Genomic DNA, 26,500 nt, shown 5'->3' with positions numbered 1-26,500 from the left:
GTTTGGTGGTGTCATTTTAACGGAGTGGTCAGTGATGGCCTCAGTGAGGAAGTGGTGTTTGCACAAATACTTCCAGGGACGAGGGAGCAAGCTGTACAGCTATCTGGGGGCAGAGCGTGCTGGGGAGCTGGCAGACTGTGGCAGAGCATGCCTGGCATATTGCAGGCACATCGGGGGACCCACGAGGCTGGAGAGGCGTGATTGAGGTCGAAGATAGGGTTAAGGAGGTCATGGGGAGAGCAGATTGGTCCTTGCGGGCCATTTTAAAGACTTTGGCTTTTACTCTAGGAGAGATGAGTTGCCACGAAAGAGTCTTGAGCAGAGCTGTAACATGGATTGACTTACGTTTTAACAGGATTCCTCTGGCTCTGGTGCTGAGAACAGACTCTATGTGGGCAAGGATGGAAGATGGGAGACCATGGCAACTGGGGGAGAGGTGTTGGCGACTTGGACCAGGGTGACAGACATGGAAGTTTTGAGAAGTGGTTGCAGCTGGGATATATTTGGAAGGATTTGCTGATGGATCGTGTGTGGGTGTGAGAGGAGTCAAGGATGCTGAGTTAAGGAAAGAACTCGTAAAGCACCCAGGGCCTGGCACACAGGAAGTGCCTGGTCACAGCTGCTATCACCACTGCCGGGCATCAGCCTGAGCAGGGCTAAGTTGGCGGGCAGGAGCTGGCTGGAGGATGGCACGGGGATCTGGGATTGGACAGATGCACCAAAGCCTATAACCAGAGACTGGATGAAGCCCTTGGAGACCAGGAGAATGCCTTGGGGAGCAGGGGTAGTCAGACCACAGGAGGGTGGCTCATAAAAGGGATGGCCTTTGGAAATGTGGTGTTTCAGCTCTGGCACTCTTTGAGTGCTATTTGGCAAAGTTCTGGTGAGCTGAGGAATGGACTTAGTGACAGGGTCAAAGCCAGATTGAATCTATCAGGCATCCACCTGGGCCAGATACCATCCCCCCGTGATCTCCAGGACCCAGCGTCCCCTGCCTGCATAGGTCAGCTGATGTAGGCTGGGCTCAGTGAGGCTGACCCCGCCCCACGTGTCTGTCATTCTCCTGGGACCAGCCATGTTGTCTCACAATGATGGCAAGGATGCAAGAGGGCACGCCTAAGCTGGCCGGTGCTTCTCAAGCCTTTGGACATGTCAAAGCCTCCAAATGTGCAATGGCCAAAGCAAATCACATGCCCAAACCCAAAGTCAAGGGATGGAAAAATATACTCCACCTCTATAATGGGAAGAACTACAAAATCACATTGCAAAGGGTGCAGTGGTGACGATTTGGGCCCATAGTCCAATCTACCACACCCTGTCGCGGCTGGATCAGAAATTCAGCAGGCGGAACGTGCAGGAGAGCAGAATGTGGAGGGTGGGCTGCAAGACTTCGCGTGTAGGTGCTCACGAACAGTGTGCTGAGTAGCAGATTGAACTCTGTAGTTCTAGTGAAATCTCAGACATCTGTGAGCAACCACTGAGGGATTCTCAGAGCCCCTCAACATCCCACAGGTGGGAGACCACCTTTTCTGCCTCCCCGAGAGGACCAGCCTTGCTAGCAGCTCTCCCTTGGTGTCTGAGACCCTGCTGCATTGGAGCATTGCTCTTGGTACGTCGCAGCCCGAAGTTGTTCCTGGCTTTAACCAGCCATGGAACGTTCCAGGCCACAAGAGGGATCATTGTAGAGGGAGCCCTGTCCCCGGTCACAGACAACTCAAACTGTTTTTCTTCTTGTCTCCTCTCTAGTCAAGAAGCAAATTGAGTTGAAGTCTCGGGGTGTGAAGCTGATGCCCAGCAAAGACAACAGCCAGAAGACATCTGTGTGTAAGTGTCCGCCCGGGGCCCGCCTGCCGGGCCTCTTGTTCAAGGTCAGACGCACGCGGCGCTGTGACTGCGGGGAAGCCAGATGATGCGAATGACTTCCCTTCGGCCCTGCTTCCCTCCTCCCGGGCTCTGTGCATGGACACACTCACCTGGTGCCAAGAGCAGCCCAGGGCTTGTCTTTTACCTTCTCCTCCTCCTCCCATTTCCCTTCTTATCCTCTTCCTCCCTCACTTCCCATTCGAACTGCAGTCCAGGGAGCCATTACTGCTACATTTCTCTCTCTTTATTTTTCCTTTTGAATCACTTCCACCTGCTAAGACGGTCCTTCTGGCTCCTCTTTTAGGAGTCAGTAATCTCAGGCAGGGATCTTGGGGGCTGCAGGGCTCCAGTTCCACCTCCCAAGGCCAGATTGGGAACGGGGCGGGGGAGGGAAATGCCCAGTAACCGCCTCGGAGCGTCCCTGGACCTGGCCGGGCAGGGAGAGGACTGGGTGGGGTGGGGGAGGCGCTCTTGGTCCGGTGGGGAGTGCTGCGGCCTCTGCTTGGGCACAGGGTGGATGATGACTTGGATAACATGTTCCCACTCGAGTGTTTGGAAGATTAAGAGGCCCAGTGCTGGGGAATGGTCCGGAGTGCCAGCCCCAGGAACACCTGACCAGAGCCTGTGCTGAGGGGCTTTGGCGCTAGAGCGCAGGAGGCCTGGGGAAGATTCCGGGTACCCCAGAAGGCTGGGCTCGAAAGCAGAGGAGGTTTTCCCAGAAACTCTCCATTTTCTTTCTGGGGGAGTGTGGGGGTTTCCTTGGTCCCCCAAACAATGGACCAACCTCCTGGTTTCCTTTTTCCTTCCCTTCCTTTGTCCTCTGCCCCCCCCCCGCCTCTCAAGGCCTTCTCCCCCTCCACCCTTCTTCCTCTTCCTCCTTCCCCTCCAACCGCCTTCCTACCCTCCCTGCCTCCCCTCTGCCCCTCCACTCTTCCTGGGCCTCACTGGCTCCTGCACCCTCCCGTCCCCGTGCCCCTCCTTCCGTCTTGGTCCTACTGGCTCCCTGGGAGTCTGTGTTGAGGACAGGCAGGCAAGGGTGGCGTCGCGGTTCCAGGCTCTGTGCTGTGTGTGGCTGGGGGACAGTGCGGCAGGGTCAGCTCACTCCCCAGCCCTGACTGAGCGGAACCCGGGTGTGGGGATTTTCTCTGGTCTTTCAAGCTCTCTGAGTGGAAACAGGTGCCACCCATGGCTGGGTTCAGCTGGGGACCAGCGTCAATGGTCGCCCTCACCCTGAGGGGCAAGGGGGCAGCCCAGCCCTACTTTGGTGCTCGCCTAGGGGCTCAGGGAGGGGGCAGGGTGCTAGAAGAGTCTGGGACAGGCCAGGGATCAGGGATCTGCAGCAAGGGCTGGAACCTCACTTCCCTCCCTCTGTAGTCACGGGAAAGACCATGTGAACTGGTTTAATTTCAGAGCTTGCCCCGAGCCACAGTCAAACTTAAGGAAACAGCCCTGGTTTGGGAGACCGAGTGTATATCCCAATGTGTCGTCAGGTAGCCGAGTCCCCCGCAGAGGCTAATGTCTCAGTGTCTGTCCACATCTGTAGAAAGACGATGTACATCCCTGCCCTGCCTTCTTCCCAAGGGCCCTGTTGGATCTGAGATGGCCTTCCTGACTGAGGACTTCAGGAGGCCCATAAACTAGCTGAACAATGACATGTGACATTGTGAGTGCACTTTCCTGGAGAGAGGGTCCATGGTTTTCAGTAGCTACTCAGAGATGCCCAGAACTCTCAGAAAGATGAAGAAACCCTGTTCTAATGAAATAATGCAAACACTCTCACAAGTATATGCCTCTCTGCCAAGAAGATATCAGTCTCCATTCTAAGAGTTCCTTGGAGAAAGACGGGTGTGTGACTCAAGCTGCTTCGGATGCAGGTAGCCAAATGTCTGCGGGGGTCTGGCCTTTTGTGTTCTGCCCAAATCCCCTGTGGACAGCTGTCCTGAGCTTTAGGGGGGGAGTGGACCCGGCTTGCTGCCTTTACTAGACAGTCCATGGGTGCATGGACCCCTGGCCATCGGTTCTGGCCACCTACCTGTCTGTGTCGCCCTGCACATTGGTAGAAGGCATTGCCTTCCTGGGCATGTTGCGGCTTCTTCTCACCATAGTGGCCCTCCCAAGACAGGTAACGATTACCCTTCATTCTTGTCCCTTGGTAGCCACCAGCAAATATAAGCAACTGGTTTTGAATAGACAGTGAAGGCTGGAATTACAGAAAGAAAGGGGGAACGCCTCTTGCCTCCATAATTCAGGCAGTAATCTGTTCACTGAGATTGAAATTTGCTTGTTTCCCGGGGAACCTTGAAGGTCCTCCTGGGACTGCTGTCACCTGCTCAGTGCTCCCTGGAAGATGGCACTGGGCCAGGTGCGAGCTGCGTCACCGCTGGGTTTGTGACTTCCTGGGTGGTGCTTGATCCTCCTCGGGGCTGGCTGATTGGAGGGTCCGCCTGTCTGTCGGGGGCTGTGGCTCAGTGGGTGGGCTTCGCCATGGTCTCTCCTCTCTGGTCCCGCCCCATCGTCATTGGGCAGCCTTCTGCTCTGTCTGCTTCCTGGGTGGTGTCACTACGGAATGAGAGGGCAGGAGAAGGGGAAAGGAAACTGCTGTATATTCTTCATGTGCTACAGGGGGCTGCATGGTTCCCATGTAGTGGTTGGCAGGGACTTTGGGATGGGTGTGGTCCGTGGGCAGGGTTGAGTAGGGAGGACCTAAAAAGAAGGCGGGTCCTTAGCTAGGCAGTAGGGACAGATCTCCGTGAGGCTGTGTGGGGGACTGGCTTACCAACAGGTAAACCAGCAAGTACAGCTCAGGAGTCCTCGCTCTTTTTCCCAGGAGGAAACCCTAGAGGGTTATCGTCTTCTTTCCATTACTTGCAAACCATGAGGCTGCCAGGAGGCAGGAGCTTGCTCTACTTTGAGGGGCGGTGCTCCATCCCACTATCCCTGCCTAAAGGCATCTGGACTGGTGGGAATGGTGACTGTGTTAAGTTTAGGATACAAAAGCTTTCGAGGGAGAGGCTTGGCAAGGAAGGGGATGGGGGGAGTAGGGGACAAGCCTCCAGTGGGGTGACTGGCTTTAACCTGGCAGTGTGGAATGTTGGAAAAAGGGAGCTACCCAGAAGGCCTTGCATTCACTGCACACAACCAAGGGGGTACCTGGTGTCTGGCTTGAGCGTGCAGCCTGTCAAATCCATAGGTTCCATTGCCAGTAATACCCTAGGCTACCTGGAATTTTGAACATGGTCTACACCAGGCCTGCAACTGTAGCAATGAGCTTCAGACTCAGTCAGTCTAAAACAGGGCTCCCTGCCTTCCCTCCCTCCATCATACCCCCTGCATCCTAAGGGGCACCCAGCCCTGGAAACGCCTGCTCCCTGCCTTTATGCCCTGGTCCTCCATGAGCCCCAGGGATTCCTCCTTTGCCACGTCCTTCTCACTGTCTCATGGCTGTCCCCATTACCAGGCTCTTGTTGTCCTCAACCTGGACAGTCACAAAACTTCCCACCTCATCTCACAGTAACCAGCCTACCCCTGAGCAATGGGGTCTCACCACCCGCTTCTTCCCCTTGGAACTCTGCAGGGGCTCCCTGTGATTTTCAGGGTCCAAATAGAGCCTTTTCCAACTCTGATCTCTGCAATCTCACCTTCTACTCTTTCTCATCATCCTTCACCCTCCCTCCTACACAGGGTGACCCCTAGTTCTGTTTGCATGTTCTACCTCACCCCTCATGCCTGTCTGCCTTTGTCGTCTCTGTTGCCATTTGTTCAAAGCCTTCTACCTCAGAAGGGCCATATTAAATGCCACCTCTTCCAGGCAGCCTTTCATACTTCTCCCAGCACTATGAGACTGGTCCTCCCCTGAACATGCCTGCAGATGAATCTTTCACCCCTCCCCTTGTGGTTCCAAAGTTATTTCCATGTTTCATGTCTTCACTCAACTGGAAGCTCCTTGAGGACAGTGAACATATTTGACTATCCTCAGCATTTCTCGTGGGATCCAAATAAAGCCTCGTACACAGTAGGTGCTCGATGAATGCCTGTGTACCTATGTGAGGGAGTGGGCGTGTGGGTCATGGAGCATTTTGCTCACATCATGGGCATTGAGGGGAACGGGAGGAAATGTACAAACTCAGGGAATGTTGTTCCCGGTGCCTGTCATCCCTCCTCTAGAGGCTGCTGTTGGGATCGTGGGATTGGTGAGTCCTGGAAGGGAACTTCTGTGACCAGGCTGTATGCTTGGCCACAGCTCCTTGTCATCCTCAAAGCCAGGAACCCAGAGGTGTGAGTGGTTCCAGCCTCATCAATATGTGCATCCCACGAACAATGAACAGGCAGGGGCCAGAGGGTTGCTCACCTTCTCCACCCAGTGTATATCCGCCGCCCCCGACCAAGCTTCCCCTCTAGCCGAGACAACCATGCATATGGTTTTGTAAACAGCGTCTTGGCATTGGCAAGTGTCAGAGCATCACACCACCTACCAGAACCATCACAGGTGCCATGTCTACTCAGTGCTCTTGGCTGGTGGCATTGGGTGGAGAGGCTCTGGTTACTGCTTACTCTGGCTTGAGAAGTGTCTGGTGGGAAGAGGTGTCTCAGAATAAATGTCCATGTTTGAGCTAAAGTCCCTGCTTTGAACTTCAGACTGCAGCTTTCTCTTACATTCTTTGCCGTTTCTGATCATGCATCCACCTTTTATTTAACTTTCTTTGAGTCATTTCTCCATTTGGGGCTGAGGTGGGAGGACTCGTCTCATCTAGATTCTCCACCCCGAGATCTGCAGCACAGGGTGAGGAAGTCCCCAAGGGCTGTGGACAGGCCACCTCTGGCCATTGGTGTGGGATGAGGGACCTGGGTGGTTGTTGGGGTGGAGGCCTGTCTCTGAACCCACATGGTCTGAATGACTTTGCTCACAAAGGGACTTGTCAATAGCAGCTGCCCACCTTGCACACTCAGGAAACCCCAGCCACCCCACACAGTCCCAGCAAAACAGGGCCTCATTCTGTCTCTGCCTCCACCTCCCACCCTGAGACATTGCCGCGGCGGTGCCTTCCTGTGATTATCCATCTCTGTATGTGCTGTTTTTTGCCTTGTAGTAACTCAGGTTGGTGTATCCCAAGGACATAATATGTGTCCAGATCCTGGCATACCCGAAAGGGGCAAAAGACTAGGCTCGGATTTCAGGTAAGATCTATTTGGGAACTTTCTGGTTGCAAGAAGGTGGGGTGGCCTGGCTTGAGGGAAGACAGGGACTCGCCTACCTGGAGGCAAAAACAGAGAGAATGGGGTGGATACAGGAACAGATACTTTCTGGAGAAGAGCTGTGGCCTTAGACAGTCTCTCCCGGGCCCATCCTTGAAAGAGTGCCCAGGCTGTATGGGGGGACTGTAGACTGCCAATGTCACCAGCAAACCTTCACATCCAGGGTACAAAGGCTGCCATCTCAGTAATGACACACCAGCAGGCAACGTACACCTGTGATAATCTAGGAGACCCTAGTGCCCGGAGATGGTATGTTTTGCAAACTTTCTAACTATCCAGGCATCTTCCCATGATCCTCCATTTTCATTAAAGTTTACGGGTGTCATCCACCCACCCTCAGCTGTCCTACTGATGCTGATCTCTGAGGATTGCTGTTTTGCTCACAAAGTCACCTTTTAACTCAATCCTAAAACAATTAAATGATCCAAAAAAAAAAGATGGAGAGCAGATGTTCCTTCCAATGGAGATTTTAAGTGATTAAACAGTAGAGCAGAGATTAAGGGTCAGAAAGAGAAACAATGTTCCATGTGGCACTTTACAGATCCAGGAGGAACTCAGGGCGGGGCATGGCAGGCCCCGGCATTGACCTCACAGACACACCTTGTCTCCCAGGTTAGGATCCAGTGTCCAGTTTACCTGCAACGAGGGCTATGACCTGCAAGGGTCCAAGCGGATCACCTGTATGAAAGTGAGCGACATGTTTGCTGCCTGGAGCGACCACAGGCCAGTCTGCCGAGGTGAGGGTGCCGGGGAAGGGAGGCCGGACAGAAAGAACCTGGGCCAGGTGTGGAGGATGAAGCCCAGTTCCCAGCTTCTGAGGCCCAGGCTGTCACCCTTGTGCCCTGTGTTTATTTACTAATTAACATATTTAATTAGCACTTTCCCAGTTTCAAGGTTGGTACTCGGATTAGGAGATACAGAGGTGGGGAAGATAAACATGGTCTTTGCCCACCTTACAGTCCAGTGGGAAGTCACATACAATAAAACAGGTTGCCAGCTCATTGAACACGTATTACAACCACACCTAACTAGGAAAGGAAGCCACCTTGAACTCCCCCGTTATAACACATACACATACCGGACCTCCTGTCCCAACGCCCTTGTATCTGTCCCCTCACTCTGCAGTAAAGAGACCTGTCACTCCTAGAAGAGTGTTTCTTAGCTACATGGAAGTGACATGGCCGCTGATATCAAAAGGCTTATCAGTGGGATTCCCCTAACTCTACACCTGCCACCCACATTCCCAGGTATCACATAAGCCAAGCCTGTGCTGGCCTATCCCCCAGGCCCCAAATAATCTTAAGATATCAGACCTGAAACTATTTCTGCAGTGGAGAAGCAAGCCCCTGACCTCATTTCTCAGGGCACCAGCAAAGAAAACCCCTGAGCACTAGGCAGCTCGATGGCCTTTAAAAGCCAGCAGGTGCTCTTCTGAGTGCCCCTTCGGAAGAGAAGGTATGTTCCCCACTATAAAGTTACATTCTAGATCCCTCTAAGGATTCTATGCCTTCCTCTAGGCATATGCATCAAGATGAAATTCATGCAGAGTAAGAGGGGTCCAGGAAAAATAACTTAGATTGTTTTTCTACTAAGGAAGGGACAAAGTTAGAGCTGAAACCCACTACCTTTTTAAAAATGAGTCGATAAGTAATCTAGAAGAAGTGTCATGAAAACATCTTTCAAATCAGCTCTAGATTTATTCATCCTCACTCAACTTTAAAGTGGCTGTGATCCAAAATTTATAATATACTTTGCATTCCACCAATTTTAGCTCTATTATTTCAGGGGTTTTTCATAGCTACTATGTTTTTTTAAAAAATGAAAAAAACAATAAAAGTATTCTTGTTGTAACTCAGCAGTTGGGCGAATCACCTATTTTCCCTAAGCTTTCCTTACCTATCAAAACAGAGATGATAGTACCCACTCGACCCTTCTTGTGTTTAATGTAAACATCAAATGGAGCTGTTGCTGTGTAAACAGTTTATGAATTGGGAGATGCTAGAAGGAAAAAATCAAATACCCTTGTGCTAGCAGAATATGAGCTAGATAGGGCGGGGATTTCTGTGTTGTTCACCTCCTAAAATAGGGCCTGACACAGAGTAGGTGCTCAATAAAATGTTTCGCATAGAGATTGGATAATGGAATAATTGAATAGTACACCACTCCAGTTACAGGGAACCAAGACACCAGCTGTGGAGAGAGACATAGCATTATCAAGTGTGGGCAACTCTGCCAATCTGTTGTTTCAAAATTCCTTTTGAGAATCCAGACTAGCAAGGCCTGTAGGCAGTGGGATCGGATCTGTCCCAAGACCTTTTCACTAGAGGAAGTTTGTTCTTTTAGTGATGATGGTTGTTTACATGAACATGCCAACGGTGGGGAAAGGCTTGTGTTTCCTCCTTAAGAAAGTTCGTAGTCAAATAACATGCTCATCTTTTTCTCCAGTGCTTTGGACCCACAGGACTCTGAATTCTCTGCTCCATTTTCACTAAGCACTGGGCTAAGTTTTTTCACATCATTTCATTACATCCTCTGCCACTGCAAAACAGGGAGAAATTATGGTTCGAATCCAACCATCATCACTTTTTAGCTGGGCATCCTTGGGCCAGTTTCTTCACCTCTCTGAATCTCCTTTTTACATTATTTCATGTCATTCCTTTGAGGAGTAGTCGAGGCAGTACTTGTTTAGAAGTGACGCCAATGGTTCTGCCAGGCTTAGGTAATACATGTTGAGTTTAACTTGCTTGAGCACTGTTAGTATACAGCTTCCTCAAGCCATGGAGCAAACCTCAGCCTCTAGCGGGACTGTTGGTTCTTTAAGATGCCTATTTCCTTGCTGTCTTGTCCAATCCTATTGCAGTCACACAATTTGGGAGTCACAGAGGCTTTGATCTAGATCACAACTCTGACACCGATCAGCCTGCTGGCCCTGGCTGGGTTCCTTCATCGTTTTTAGCCACAGGGCCCTCATTTGTGAACAGGTAAAACAAAACCTCCGTGCCTGGTGATTGTAAAATTTAGACAAGTCATTTTATAGAAAGTGACCAGCACTGACAGTGGTGGAGCGTGGATTCTCAGCACAGGTTAACCTTCCTGCCTTCACCTCCCTCTTTTTCTCCTCTCCAACAGGCCATCGTGAGGGGGAAAGAGAGACAGCTATCTCCTGAGTTTGGACTTGGACAGTCTGTCCCAGGCTTCCTAGAGGCCAAGAGCTGAGACAGATATTAGATTTAGGCGTCCTTTATTTTGGCAGTTTTTAAGGTTTTTCTCTTAAAATCTTTTGTTCTTAATTCATTGCAATTACTATCGTAATTGTGATTTTTTTTTAGAAGCGTTTAGGTGAACTGCACCTTAAAAATAAAAAGGGGACAAAACTCTTTCAATTCCAAGAAGTTCAACTAAGAAGCAGGTTGCCAAAAGATCCCATTCTAAAAAGGATTGCTACCATTCACAATGGTATTATTTTTTTCTCTAATGAATTTAAAATATGATTTGATTTGAAATATTCATTTTTCCACACAATTAATTCTACTAAAACACAGGGACTGGCAAATAATAGGTTCTCAACAAATGTTTGAGGACCTGCTGAATGAATCAGTGATTGAAATGAATGAACAATATGGAACTGCACCCTCATTTTGGAATTTGAAATTAGGTATTCACCGGCCTTTCTTTTCTTTTCCTCCCACCAGAAGAAATAAGCTTCTAATCTGACTCCTAGATAATTTTGATTATACAATGGAGATTGAAGGCAACATGAAACATTGTGAAACTAATTCTGTTCAGCCCCAAGTATAGGCAGGGTGGTATAATATAGGGCTTATCAGACTTATTTTACATATGGAGTCTAATATTTTAAATGAATTTTTATAGAACCTCAATAAATAAAACAAGTGCAGTGTCTCTGATTAAAGTAGGGGCAGGAGATTTGGAGTCACCCCCTCTCTTACCAATCTCAGCAACCTCTAAGCCCTGGTACCCCTGGGGCTCTGGGGAACACTATTTGTAAACCGTTGGTAATTGGTATAATGAAGGAGGACTAAATTAACAGCCAGGGGACCTGGTTCCTCGTGACCACAGATTGGTGTTGATGGAGAATAGGGATTTAATTACCAGCCCAGATGAGATTTTTACAGTTGTTGATTCACAAAGCAAATAATTAACAGAAAATCATATATTATATTTCCTTTGTGACTAATCCACTTTATCTATATATCTGTATCTATATCCATACAGTCTCACACACACACACACACACACACACACGCACACACAGAATAAAAGCCTTTTTAGTGTATAGAAGGCCAGGCTTGGGACTCAGAGACCTAAGCTAAAGTTCCAACTTGGCTGTTAACAAGGCGTATGGCACAGGGAAAATCACTAAAATGTGCTGTGTCTTTTTCTTCATCTGTAAAATGAGAGGGAACCAGGGGAAATGTGGCACAAACCAGCTGAATTAAATGCCAGATCATTACAAGTGGCTGTATTCTTGGTGGCCCTCACTGCTTCAGCTTCCTGGGCCTGCCCCTTAAACACGATTGTCCAGAGTTCTGTTTCCATCTCTCCTCTCTCTCCTACTCCTTCCTCTCCCGTCTCCTGTCTCCTCACTTCTCCTCTCCACTTACTCTCCCTGGATGATGTGCTCTCACTGCTCTAGAATACATGCCCCCTTGCTACAGCCCTGAGAGTGTCCCCAAGTCCCTTACCTATATGCGATCACGATAAAGCTCCCACTTATTAAAGTATTTATACTCGTATAAAGGATTGCACTAAGCATTTTTCATAATTTCTTTATGAGGAAAGTGACAGTAGCCATATTTTCTGTTTAGCTGAAGCTTAGAGTGGTCAGCCGCTTTGCCCAAAGCTGAGTTCCAAACCCTGACTCCAAAGGCTGAATCCTGCTTCTCCTTGAAAACGGCGGCTGGACGTCCTTTGGGGTTAATGTATTGGATGGAACCGTGCGGGACTGCTTCCCCTCCACTCCTCACTTCTTTTAATATAATTTTAAACTTACAGAAAAGTTGCATTAATGTGCAAAGAATTTCCATATACCCCTTACCCAGATTTAAACAGCTACTTTTTAGGAATTAATGGAGAAGAAGGAAGCTGAGGAGAGTCAGGCAGAGGTAGGAGAAAAGCTAGGAGGCAACACTGAAGCCAAAGAATATGAGTCTCACATGAGAGGAGGGTTGGTGGGGTTGGGTACCCCAGAGAGGTCATGTCTAATAACCACTGAATGCAACCATTGGAGTTATGTGGCTCCACCAAACATCAAATGTTTGATGTTGTCTCTGCAAGGAGCTGGCCCAGGAACTGAAGGGAGGCCAGGCAGAGGACTGACTCAACACCAGGATTAGGAATAGAAGAGGTGGCTGGTAGTATTGACCAGAGGCAGGCAGTTCGCCAAGCAGATATGAAAGTGTAGAGGCAGCTAAAGGTATTGGTGAGTCGTCTGGAGGTCCAGACTGGGTAGTGAAAGAAGAGAGATCAGGAGGGGATAGATAGAGGGGAAGAGATGTGGGAGCCAGAGGGCTGGAAGAGACAACAGGTGCATTGAGACCAAAGTCACTCTGCTGGGAGCATAAGCAGTGGGGGAAGAAGTGGGATGATTGGGTTTAAGATCTGAGATTTGGACTTTCTGGGTTCCCAGGACAGCAGGGCACTGGGTGTGGCCATGGGCATGATTGATCTTGGGACAGAGGGAGGGCAGGGTGCCTGATCTCACGAGAAGGGGTCAGCCTCCAAGAGGAGGGAGCATCTTCTGTTGGAACAGGAGGGAAAAAGAAAATGAGCACAGACACAGACACTATTGTACTTTCAGGGAGTGGGAGAAAGGGTGCTCCTGCCAGATGGCTTCTGTTTCCTCCATAGACAGTGAGGCAAGGTCACCAGCTGGGGGGGGGGGGAGGGAAGGGCAAGAGGTTTGAGTGGCACATAGAAGGCATGAAAAGGTCTCTCAGCAGAATGAGAGCATGAGCTAATACTGCTAAATGTAGGGTCACTGGGCAGCAGGTAGGATTTTTTTGAGGTGGATAATCATGACTTTATAATGACATCAATCTTCCTACTCATATGATTTTTTTTCCAGCAAAGCTCAACCGCATGGGGGCAGGTAGGGAGGATGTGGGTGGAGGGGTTCATCCACAATTGATGTCTTCCAGGCAACTGATTAAAGGAAAAAGAAGCAAGGGACTTGGGAGGATTTGCAAGAAAATGTTCATAATGGTGGACCATGGGATCTAAGTTGGGTAAGGACAGAAGACAAGACAGGAGGGGGCTGATGGGTAGAGAGAAGATGTTAATGTCAACAGAGTGGAGGTCTCCGTAGGGCAAGAAGAGTTCTTCAGGGGTGTTCAGCAAGCATTTGTGGAAGGCAATACTGGGAAGTGGGAGCAAGACCTCCACTGCAGAGGCCGCAGAGGAGGTGGTAGCTTGGGGAGGGGGAGGTGGGCTTCAGTCGAGGCAGTAGTGGGAGTGGGAGGTTCTGAAAGATGTTGCAGCTATGAGCAGAGGTTTGCTTGCTTTGGAATCGGTGGCGGGAGGTGGTTCCACAGGACTGTGGAAAGGGCAGGGAGGGAAGCTAGGGAGGGCAGCATGGAACAGGGCAGGAATAGGATGTGGGGAGAAGACAGGCAACCAGAGGCACCTGCATCTGGAGCAGCTCCCTTTTTTGGTGCCAAGTTGTTTCAGTGCCAGAACTGGCTGTGGGTGTAGGTGGCCCCTTGGGACACTGTTCCCCATTATATGGTGTAGTGACATCCAGACCAAACTCAGGCAGAGAAGGTCTCCAAGAAGTCTTTCCGGAAAGCTAGCCAGAAGAGCATTTGATGGGAAAAGGCAAATAGAGAAACATAACAAGATGTTCATCCATTTATTGAGATGTTGTCTGATCACCTACAATTTTGCCAGCCCATCTGAGTCACTGCACTGAGCTTTCCATCTGTTGGTGGGCTCCCAGGAACTGGCTGCTCGGGGGAATCCTGTCCACAGCACCCCTGGCCTCGCCCAGACAGCAGAGGAAAAGTGTAGCTATTTCTCCATTCCAACCTAGTTTAAGGTGTTCCATGCTAACTATCTGCAGATTGTAATATTTTAGTTAAACCCCTCTAAACCCTTAAAGTGGTAAATACCTTTTTAGTCTGTTCTTTCTCATTACCTTCAGCTTGTTTCAACAGACTGCAAATACCATTTAATTCTGGGAAACAAGTGCAAGATAAATTGAGTCTGAAACTGAGGACTTTTGGCAGCAAAATCTGACTTTCCAGCAGTGCAGTAAGACGGTGCTGGTAAAGATTTGTAAGCACCCTCTGCAGGGCTAGAGTTCTGAATCCACAGGGCCTCTTTGCAAAGGTGGGATGGGATCAGGGTTTGGGTTTTGATTATCTTATTCTAATTTTTTTTAGTAATATCAATCCCAAATGTGGTTGAGGGAAAGAATATATGTCGAGATACTTCAGGAAAGGTAGAAAAAAGAGCCTTAGCCTTGGGAGAAATCTTGGGCAGAGAGAAGCAGAATGGACATGGCATTGGGAATCTGCTAGTCCCAGATTGACTAAGGTTGACCAAAGGTTGAATATTGACACTGTCCCTGGTCCTGGGCTGAACCTTCACAACCATCATCTCATATAATTTCATCCTTCCCATGTCTCAGTGAGGTGGTATCACTCACCTCTGGCAGATGAAGAAGCAGATCAGAGAGGTTTCCTAACGTATCCAGGCTCAAACAACTTGCAAATAGATGTAGGTCCAGAAGGCTACGTTGGCAAAGCCCAAAGCCTGACCTGGCTCCACGGTGCCATACTACCATACGGCCCATCGTCATCGGGTACCATCTCAGCGTTTCTGAGCACGGAATTAAAGGATCAGTCAGACACACACAAGGCAGTGGAGGGGAGGATTCCCTTAGGGATTTGCTCAAACTTGATTCAACTGATATTTGAGCTCAGGATGAGGGAAAAGCAGGCTGGGGCGAGGCATCAGAAGGAACTTCTTCACAGGGGTGTGGAGCGAGCAGAGAAGAGGGAGCGGTTCTGACCCAAAAGCCTCTTGCAAATAACCCTCTGACAACACCTGCTCTGCTTGGTGGAAACTTTTTTCGAACCTCTTTCCTCCACTTGCCACGGCCCCTCACAGAGAGGCGGTTGTGTCAGACGCCTTCTTCACACTCCGCCTGGCCCGTAGCAGGCGCTCAATAAATGCCGGAGTGAATGAGCACAGGAACCAGTGCGTGAAATACGAGGAGATTCATTATGTCCAGGAGCTGTGGAACCTGCTTCCCAGACCCTCCTGGGAAAGGTGCCCTGGGAAAGGTTTATCACGGCCCTGTCCACGCGTGGAGAGGAGTTCTAGGATACTTGGCCCTTTCGGAGGAAACCAGATTTGACACCACTTTCATTTTACATAGTTAGGCTTGTGGTGTTCGCTCACTATTTCTTTACTGTTAGGCATTTTGCCTACAATTGGGATGAATTGCCATGTGGGCAGCCACAGAACAGGCTCATAGAACCCTTTATTAAAATAGCTGAGCACTAACGTTGAAGAATGAAGTGGCTAGAACTAAAGCACGTTTTTAAAGAAAGCAAACAGCTAGGTACAATGTAGTACCTTAACTGTTATCAATCACTACTTAATCTAATTAGTTTAGAAGCTATTTTAAAGAGCTTAATTAGATTAAGCTGTGATTGATAACACTTTATATCTACTTGAGTAGAGCACTTCTTCTAATTCACCTTGAATCTTTATGCTTCCAGTCAAAAGCCTGTTTCAGGCACGAGCCGAGTGTGGAGAGGGATTTGGGAAGCCCTGAGATCACTCTGGGTGCCTGGCACTGGGCTGAGTCAGGGGCCTTGGCAGAGATCTTGGGCACTGACATTCTGTGACCTAATGGGGTGGCCTTGACAAGGACATCTTGAGATTCCACTTCAAGAGACCTGGGGGTGTCACAGCAGGAGGACTGGCAGGACCTGGAATGAGGCCAGCCTCCCGGTTCAGTGGCTTTGGGTTCAGAGCAGCACTCAGCTGATTTGGAGAACTGGAGTGCAGATAGGCAAACAGGCAGGTCAGCAGAGCTGGGTTGCTTAGCAGGCCCATAGGTGCCCGGAACCCACCTGGCTTTAGGTGAACATCAGCGGTACTAGCCCACACCCTCTTGGTGAAGAAGAGCTACTCCATCACCGTGGAGTAGGGGTGTAGGGGGTGGACAGGGCACACAGAGGGGATGCTTAACCTGCCTGGGAAATTTGTCATTGCCTACAGAGCAGCAGGACAGGGCATCTGGGGCTTGCTCCTGCCCCGGTGCTCCAGGCACTGTGACTTCCCTTTCAGCCTGCAGAGAACTGTGGGGGAAGGGCACAGGAAGCAGAAGGTTATGTCTGGGGTGGGGCCTACAGATTCAGTCTCTTCTGGGCTGTGAGTGGGAGGCGGGAAGGGGAGTTGGACGTAGTCTAAACTCAAAGGCTTATCTCTCATCTCCTCTCTGCAGCCCGCATGTGTGATGCCCACCTTCGAGGCCCCTCGGGCATCATCACCTCCCCCAATTTCCCCATTCAGTATGACAACAACGCACACTGTGTGTGGATCATCACAGCTCTCAACCCCGCCAAGGTAAGCCTCTTGGGGACAGGGGGTGGTGTCCTGTGGGCAGGGCCAGGTTGGGGACAGTTGGTTTCAAACCCAGAACTTTGTGGTGATAGATTCTCTACAGACACTTCTTTTAAATTGTTTTTATTAATATCAAGCAGATAGAAAGTATATTTATAAAATGTAAGCAAGATAGAAAGAACACCAATACAGCAAACACCTGTGCAGCCATCTTCCAACTTAAAGAAAGTAAATCACCGTTACCTTAGCGATGTGTGTTCCTCACCAATCCCATTCCTTTCCCTATACCCTCAGAGGTAACTGTCACCTCAATCGTAAGTTTATTATTCCTTTGCTTTTCTTTATACTTATCACTTAACTATGTATCCCTAAAAATACATTGCTTAGTAAGCCAAAATTTAAATGTCGTATAAATGTAATCATGTTGTTTGTATTCTTAATCAACTTCACACACAATTATGTCCCTAAGGTTTATCTATGTTATTGTGTATAGTTTTACACTGCTATATACATCTTTTCATATGTGTACTTCCTATTAGTTTTTTTCTGTACCCTTGTTCTTTCTTATAAATCTTTAAAGTATCTTGCCAAAATCCACAAAATAACCTGTTGGAAACTTTATTTTAATTTTATCAAAACTACAGATCAATTGGAGGAGAACTGATCTCTTTTTGATATTGAGTCTCCAGTCCATGAATATGGTATATCTTTTTGCTCAGGCTTTCTTTAATGGCTTTGAAAACTTATATAACTTTTTCCATTGCATATCTTACCTAGTTCTTTATATGTACTCCTAAAAATCTTATATTTGTTGTTGCTATTATAAATCATATCTTTTTAAATTGCATTTTCTACCTGTTTTTTGCTGGTGTTTAGAAATGCAATTGATTTCTGTACTTTGATTTTTACATATAGCCACTATCTTGTAATAATTTATCTATGCATTCTTTGGGGTTTTCTACATAGACAAGTCATCATCTACAAAGAACAATGGTTTTATGTGTTCCTTTCCAATCATTGTGCCTTTTGTTTCTTCTTTCTTGCCTCAGTGTTCTGGCTAGAACCTCCAGTGTAATAACAAATCATTGTTATGACAGTGGTCCTTCTGGTCATTGTTTGATGTTAAATAGAATGTTTTTATTCCTTCACCATTAAGCATGATGTTTGCTGAAGTTTGCTTATTTTTAATTTATACATACTCCTTTTTGAATTGGGGAAGTTCCTTTCTAACCCTAGTTTGCCAAGAGCTTTTATGAAGACTGTACATTGAATTTTATAAAGCACCTTTCTACATCTATTGATACAATCATATTATTCTTTTCCTTTATTCTCTTAGTGTAGTGACATTGGTTGACTTTTCTAATGTTAAATGAACCTTGCATTCCTAGGGTAAACCTAATTTGGTCATTTAGTATTGTCATTTTTATACATGCCTATATTTGATTTGCTAACATTTTGTTTAACAATTTGCTTTTATTTTGTTAGTGAGATTGGCTTGGGTTTTTTTTCTCATATTTCCCTTGCCAGATATTTGTATTCAATATTACTAGCCTCATGAAATGATTTGAAGACTATTCCCTCTCTTTCTATCCTTTGGGGTTATTGGTAGAAGATTGAAATAACTTTCACTTTGAAAGTTTGGTAGAATTTTTTGGCAAAACTATCTGGTTTCCACCAGATTTAAGATTTTAGACTATAGATTGTAATGACTAAAGGATTATTTAGGTCAGCTGGTTTTTCTTGAGTTCATTGTACTAAATTTTCAAATTTATTGGATATAAAGTTGTGCATATTAGCTCTTATCATATTTATCCCAGCTATTGTGTTTCCATTCCCTTTTTCATTTCTAATTTGCATCATTTTTTAATCAGTATTACCAAAAGTCTTATATTTTTTAGTCTTTTCAAATAACCAACTTTGGTTTTATTAATACTCCTTTTAATGTGTTTATTTTCTATTTCATCAATTTCTGCTCTCTTATTATTTCATTCCTTCAATTATTCTTGGGTTTATTCTGTTGTTTTTCTAGCATCTTAATTTTGATGTTTAGTCCATTATTTTTCAATGTCAGTTAAGCATCAAGAGCTATAAATTTCCCTCTATGGACTACTTTGGCTATGTTTCTATAGATTTTTATGTGCAGTATTTCTGTTATAGTTTAGTTGTGAATATTTTCTAGTTTCCATTATTGTTTCATTTCTTAACCATGAATTATTTAAAAGTATTTCTTAATTTCCAAACAAAGGATTCTTCTAGCTGCCTTTTGGTTACTGATTCTAAATCTTGTAGTCAGAGAACATTGGTCTATATTTGAATCATTTGATATTTGTGCTTTTTGGACCATTAGTGATTCTTTTTCACACATATTCTGTGTGGACTTGAAAACATAAACTGTACATTTTGCAGTTTTTGTGTTCTAATATGTCCATCACATCGAGCTTGTTAATTATGTTTATATCTTTTATATGTTAATTGATTTTTTTTTGTCTTCATGATCAGTCAACTTCAGGGAGAGGAATATTAAAATCTCCCACTATTATAATGTGTTGGTCTATTATTCTTTGAAGTATTGTCCATTTTTCTATACATATTTTGAGACTGTGTTATTAGAGCACACAAGTTAAGAATCATATATCTTCCTGGTGAATCAACTGTTTCAAAAATAATTATGTAGTGACTCTCTTTATCTGTAGCAATTTTTTGACCTTAAAAGTTTCCCCCCTCCCAGCTATTACATCAGCTTTCTTTTGATCTTTGTCTAACAAATCATCTCTATTCTCTTACTATCAACCTTTGTATTTCCTTGTGCTTTACATGTGTTTTGTGTATAGCTGGGTTTTTAAAAATCCAGTCTGACAATATATCTTTTAACTAGAGAATTTAGACCATTCAAATTATATAATCATTTCTATTCTTTTAGGGTTACCCTAAATCCTCTAGAAATACTAATGTTAATATGCATACTTAATAAAGTCTAGCATTAGATAATAATTTTGTGTTCCTCCTGGAAAGTCAGGGATTATGACTTTAGTTATGTCCTCCCAATTCATACTCTGCGGTACATGTGATTTTCATGTTATCTTACTTTTTCTCACAAGTCATTATTGTTATTATTTAATAAAGCCAATGTCCATTTAGATTTACTCATTTATTTAGCATTGTCTTGACCTCTCCTTCTTGTATATCAGTCCTTCTCTTTGAAATTTCTTTCTGTGCAAAGTACATGCTTTAAAATTTATTTTTTTATTGATGACAAACTTTTTAAGTTCTTATTATATTTGTCTTAAAATGTCTGTTTCTCCCTTTTTGTGAAAGAACACTGGTACTCACTGGACATTTGACTCTTGGCTGATAGTCATATTCTCTCTGCATACGGAGATACTGTTCCAGTATCATCTAGCTTCCATTGTTGCTGTCAGTTCATGTCATTCCTTTGAGTGACATCCTTCTGGCTGCTTTTGTGATCTTTTCCTTGTCTTCGGTGTTCTGCAGTTTCACTTTTATTTGTCTAGGTGTGAATATTTTTGTATCCATCCTGCTTGAATTAATTAAGTTTCTTGAATCTATGGATTGTTGTCTTTCATCAACTTGGGAAAATGTTTAGTCATTATCTTTTCAACTATTGCCTCTTCTTTATTCTCTCTTTTCTCTCCTTCTGGAAGTCTGATAAGATGTGTTAATCTTTCTCATTCTATTTTCTGTATTTTTTAACCTCTGTCCTATTTTCCCTTTCTCACTGTGTTCACTAATTCTCTGATCAGCCGTGTTTAACCTCTGTTAAGTTCATTTACTAAAGATATATTTTAATTTCAAATATAATGTTTATTTTATAAAGTCCTATTTGGTTTTTTTCAAATGTTCTTGGTCACATATTATAGTCTCTTGCCCTTACTCATATGTTTAAAACCTTCTTTAATTTTTAAAATGTATTACGCGTACTTTACGTTCTGTGTCTGCTAATGTCAGTATCTGAAGTCTTGGCAAGTTTGATTCTGTTCTCTGTTGTTTCTCACCTCTTGCTCCCAGAACTATGTTTCCTTCTTTGTTTTGCAATTTTTTTTATTTTAGCGTATTATGGGGGTACAAGCGTTAAGGTTACTTATATTGCCCATGCTCCCCTCCCCCCTCGAGTAAGAGCTTCAAGCATGTCCGTCCCCCAAACGTTGCACATCTTACTCGTTGTGGTTGTATGTTAAAAGGATAAACTTTGGGAATTCTTTGAGACCTGAGTGGAAGGTAATTTCTTCCAGAGAAGGTTTATGTTGGTTTGTGGGAGCATTACCAGCCAGAAACTTATTCACATTGAATTCTCAGTATGAAGGTTTCAAACTGCCCAAGTAACATGGAGGCTGCAGACACACGTGAAGGCCGACTTATAGTTTTGGATTCTCAGTGAAAGTTTTCTGGTTTTTGTTTATTCAGTGTTAATGTCAAGGTTTGAGATAAGTGATTAGCTTCCAGATCCACCCAGAGGATGGCAGTGGCAGGTGAGAAGGAAGACAGGCTTATTTCTAGTTCACCCTCGCTATGAGTGTAGCTTTCACTAGCCCCGCTATATGCAGGGGTGTGTCATACTAGAGTCCTCACCTTGGTAGGCTCTAGCTTTTGTCTCCCATTCCTTCTTCTCCATGAGTCCCTGAAAACGAAAGCTATACTTTTCCAATGTTTTTTACTATTATTTTTTTAGAGACAGGACCTCACTCTGTCACCCAGGCTAGAGAGCAGAGGCATAATAATAGCTCACTGTAACCTTGAACTCCTAGGCTCAAGCAATCCTCCTCCCACCTCAGCCTCCTAAGTAGCTAGGACTACAGATGTGTGCCACCATGCCCAGCTAATTTTTTTATTTTTTGTAAAGACAGAGTCTCACTATGTTACCCAGGCTGATTTCGAACTCCTGGCCTCAAGCAGTCCTCCCACTTCTGCCTCCCAAAGTGCTGGAATTATAGGCATGACCCACCATGCCCAACCCACTTTAGCAAATTTTTAAAATGTACCTAAGGCTAAAGCCAGCTTCATGTTCTAAGTTGCATTTTCGGTGCATTCACAGTGCTGTGTGTTATGAGTATTCTTTGTTAGGTTAGTCTAGCCTACTTGGAATGCTGTAACACAATACCATAGACTAGCGCAGACAGCAGACATTTGTTTTTATTTTCTCACCATTCTGGAAGCCAGAAGTCCATAATCAAAGTGCTGGCAAATTCAGTTTCTGGTCAGGGTTTGCTTCCTGGATTGTGGATAGCCACCTTCTCCCTGTGTCCTTACATGGCTCTTCCTCTGTGCACACAGAAAGCTGGATGGTGTCTGAAGTCTCTGCCCCCTCTTATAAGAGCAACAGTCCCATTGGATTATGGCCCCATCCTTATAACCTCATTTAACCTTAATTACTTCCCTAAAAGCCCCACCTCCATATATAGTCACATTGGGGATTCAACATATGCATTTGATGGGAGTGGGGAGGATACAGTCCATAGCACTACTAACTTGTTAAAAGCTTTTCTTTCTTTTTTAAATTTTACCCAACACTTTAAAATTGTTTGGTCCCGGTATCTGGGGCCATAGTGCTGGGAACACTGGAAGCAGGTTTCCTCTGCCCAGCACTTTACAAAGACAGATTCACATCCTATTAAGCCATTTCATGGTGCACCTAGTCAATGGGGGAGGATGCTTCAGCCCCAAGGGATGAGGATGGAGGCTAGACCAGAAGTTCATACACCTTGAGGTTATATTGAGTTGTTGACGAGAGCTCTTTCTTGGGCATTGTTAAAGATGCTTATCTCTGTTTACTTTTGAACCTGAAGGTGAGGTGTAGGGGGAAGTCTAGGTGAGGCCTGAGAATTTTCTAAGAAATAATTAGATTCACCCCAGAAGGCCTAGCCTTGGCCAGTGTGTGGAGGTCAATGACCCCATGTGGTCACTCTCCCACCACAAGTGGACCCCAAGAGGTCATATGAGCCTGGGTTTCTGAAGATAGCCCTGCTGAAGAGCACCCTGAGAGTGTGCAGAGGGATGTTTCCAGCAGCTCTGTGGGTCATCTGTGGGCTGCAGTGGTGCTGAGGGGGCCCAGAAAGGCTGAAGAAAGTCCCATCCTGACACCAGGTGGGAGAAGAGTCAGTGAACATACAGTACAACAAGGAGGGGTTAAGTGGGGTATAGAATTCTATACTGGGGGATAGAAGCTGAGCTGTCTTCTGGCAGACAACAGGGAAAATGGATGCTGTGTTCTAACCCTGTTCATGGAACTGGTGCACAGGTAAGACACAGGTGTGTCCAAGGACCATTATCCACTCACCTTCAGATGTCTCCTCCAGCAGAAAGCACAGTGTCTCCAAGCTCGCAGTATGTTTTATGAGATGGGCATTCCTCCATTCATTGACTGTAGATACGACTTCCGCCCTGGAGGAATGTGCACACAGGAGTGAAGATGGGCTTGTAAACAAAAAGCTAGAGTGTGGATAAGTGCTGACGGACGTGTGCGAAAGTGCTGTGGGAAAACCCAGAAAGGAGCTGCTATCTGGGAGGTCAGGGAAGTTTTTACAAAGGAGGTGGCATTTGAGCAGGGTCTTGAAAGATGGGTAAGCTTGGAAATCAATATCTCAGAGTAAACCTCAGTAGGCGCTGAGGTTTGAAACAGCCTTTTAGAGCTGAAAGTAATTCAGCGTGCCTGGATCCAGGTGAGAACTGAAAGGTAAGCAGGATCAGAACATGATGAGCCCTCATGCTTGGCAAAGAACTTTGGGTTTTATCTTGCAACTGACATTTTTAAAGCTAGAAGTGTTAGACAGTTGTTAACAATAATATAGGTCTTATCGGATGCCTATGGCAAGCACCAAGCTCAGCTCTCTATAGAAATAATTTTATGTCATGCTCTTAATAGGATAATGAATTAGGTTTTAAGAGACCCATTGGATGGATGAATAAACTGAATCATGGATAGATTAAAGGTTTGGAAATAGCCACAGCCCATAGCCAGTAAGTGGCAGAACTGGGATTTAAACCAGTTCTGGCTCCGAGGCCCATGCACTTAAGTAGTTATGCTGCGCTGTCAGATGGAACTAGAGTATCTGGGAGGGGCTGGGGTTGACCGCATGGGGTGAGCCTGGAAAGGACGAGGGACATTCCTCCTTTTGAACCAAAGCACTAGCAGGAAGGTCTGAGTCCTTGGAAGATTACTGTGGCCACAGTGCAGAGGGTTGGAGGGGGACACTGGAGGAAGCAAGGCCTATTAGGAGGCTGGAGCCGTTGCCCAAGTAGGAGAAATGGGGCCACAAGCCAAGGCTTTGGAAACCTGGAGGGGAAACAGATGAGAGAGATTTAGGGAATGGAACGGGACTGAGTGGCTGATTGGATGTGGGGGTTGAGGGAGCAGGAGGAGGGGTCTTATTCAACATCGCATCCCAAGTGACCAACACAGTGCCCGGCACATGGTAGGCACTCAGTCTCTATTGAGTCAATGAACAGAGGAATGACAACTCAGAGCCATCTGGCTCGGATCAGCGGGAGACTCAAAAAGGAAATACACAAGGAAGAACATGCTTTGCAGGGGGCAAGAGGGAAACAGGGTGCATTTGAAATATCTGTGGTTCATCCAGTGGATACATCTAGGTTCAGGAGAGAGATTTGGGTGTTACCAGCACGTGGGTGAGAACAGAAGCCTAAGGAATGGGCAACATTTCTTAGAAAGGGTGAAGAAAATCAGCAGATTCAGAGAGGATCTAAGGACACCATCCTTGTAGGTGAAAGAGCAAGAGGAAAAAGGGGAAGAAGCAGAGAAGGCGCAGTCTGAGAGGCAGGAGGGGAACTCAGTGATGCAAAAGCAGGAAGTTTCCAGCTAGGACATGTCTGTTCATGGTAATGATGAAAAAAGTCTTGTTGGAAAAGGACTAAAAAGAGACCCTTGGCTTTGGCCTTGGAAGCAGACTTTTTAGTGGAGCTCTGGGAGCAGCTAGAGACAGCAGTGGGTAGGGAGCGAATGGACAGGAGCAGACAGCTCTCAGATGAGTTTCACAGTGGGGCAAAGGAGGGAGGATGGCAGTGGTAGCGAGTGAGGGAGGAAGGATAGAGAATGTTTGGGGCTACTTTGGGGGATCTCTTTAAAATATTGGAAACTGGAGTGTGTGTGTAGGCTGAGGGCAAAGCAAGCAAAGAGGGAGGGACTGAAGACATAGGAAAAGGAGGGCAGTGAGAGAAGGGAGATTCTGCAGCGAGAGGGCAGTGGAATTGAGAGTGCAGGGCTCCTTCTGCCGGGAGCAGGGGAAGAAAGATGCTGTTGTAGAAGGGTGAGAGGCTTGCCTGCAGGAGTGCGGAGCGGGACACATGCCCCCTTGGCCTCCCCATAACCGGGATGATTACGCATTCCGAGCACCTGCACACAACGTGCATGTGACGATCCTTCCTGGAATTCCGTCCCTTTTGTAGGACCTTTGCTAGCCGTGCTTGGGAGGGAGCTAGGAATGTCCCAGTGACTGGGGCCCTCCAAGGGCAACAAGACTGCTCAAAGAGAGCAGCAGAGATGCTCTGGTGTGGGGATGACGAAGAACCTACATCACGATGCCCGCGTTAACGGAGCACGGACAGGCTGTGCACCTCCACACTGTGGGAGCAATAAGAACTTCCCGTCTTACTGGAGTGGCAGGTTAAGGGTATGTCTCTACTTGATAAACTAGGAGTAAAACAAATAAAAACACCCCAGTTCATCCTCCTGGGAGCTTGATAGGTTCAAGGAACAGAGAAAGGACATCTCAGAGGGAGTGATGCTGTTCTAGTCCACATGCGGTCTGCACACTCTCCCCTAGATTGGGCTGCCCTTGGGCAATGTTAGCCCCACCTTGGGCACCTGAGCTATCTTAGTCCTTATAATATGAATCTAATATTAATATTAATATAATATCTGCCTACATAATATTTCCCAAATTTTATCAGAACTATCTGGGGAGACTTTCTAAACACAGATTCCCAAGCTCTTTCCCCAAAGGTCTGATTCAGTGTGTCTAGGGTGGTGCCTGGAATGTAATTTTAAAGAGCACCCTGGTGATTCTGCCCAGCCATGCTTGCCTGATAAATAATAGTCCTCTCCCCCAGCAAAGCAGACGGGGCCCACCCCCGCCCTCCCGCAGACAGCCCCAGCTTCAGCCACGCTGAGCTCAGGGTCTCAGACACACCTGTCTCTGTAAGACCTCTGTCTGGGTGCACAGGGCCCCACCTGCCTTCTCTTTTACTCCAGGCAGATTCCTGTGCCCCTCTGAGACATAGTCCAAACGCCCCCTCTTCTGAGAAGCCTTCCTGACTCCGCCAGGCCTTGCTCTTTCCTCTGTTCATCAGCACCTTCTGTCTTTGTGCCTATCACGTTGTGCTGTTTAGAATCTATTTCCCTCATAGCTCTGGAGCACCCCCAAAGCAGGGATGACATTTCGCTTAATCCTTCCACGGTTAGCACAGCGCTGGGCACAGAGGAGAAGCTCGGAGTTGTTTGGAAATGTTAAGCATTGATGGAGGATGGCTCCTCTAGCCTGGCTCCACCGAGTTGGGCTTGGGGTTAGGGCCTTCCTCCTGAGGCCTCCTCACGTTAGCACCATTCAGTTCAGCCTCGTGGAAAAAGACACAGCCAGGCCCGAAGCCCAGACCTGCGCCGGTGCCCCCTACCCACACACATCTGTCTTTCTCTCGCAGCTTCTCAGTACGAAGGCCAGACATATGCTCCAGTTGGCATATGAGCCTCGCTGTATTTGATCAGGAAAGTTAATCCACCTTTGCTGGAAAAGAAGGCAAAGCGAGGCCGCAGAGA

At 46.6% G+C, this 26,500-nt stretch overlaps 1 protein-coding gene across 3 annotated transcripts in view; it reads left to right on the top strand.

Moving 5' to 3' along the window:
* The window catches only part of CSMD2 (CUB and Sushi multiple domains 2), a 570,274-nt gene that overhangs the window by 285,821 nt on the left and 257,953 nt on the right, over positions 1–26,500 (top strand). For 2 of the 3 annotated variants that reach the window (XM_075996375.1, XM_075996373.1), the window contains exons 7-10: positions 1,747–1,824; positions 6,951–7,038; positions 7,729–7,853; positions 16,598–16,719. In XM_075996375.1, coding sequence (XP_075852490.1) covers positions 1,747–1,824; positions 6,951–7,038; positions 7,729–7,853; positions 16,598–16,719 — 413 coding nt within the window. The remainder of the gene's footprint in view (positions 1–1,746; positions 1,825–6,950; positions 7,039–7,728; positions 7,854–16,597; positions 16,720–26,500) is intronic. The other variant, XM_075996374.1, reaches the window with a different exon arrangement.

Source organism: Microcebus murinus, chromosome 2 (assembly GCF_040939455.1).
Source record: "Microcebus murinus isolate Inina chromosome 2, M.murinus_Inina_mat1.0, whole genome shotgun sequence".
Classification (NCBI taxonomy): domain Eukaryota; kingdom Metazoa; phylum Chordata; class Mammalia; order Primates; family Cheirogaleidae; genus Microcebus; species Microcebus murinus.
Note: the sequence above shows the minus strand (reverse complement) of the source record. Positions and strands in the feature narration are given on the sequence as shown.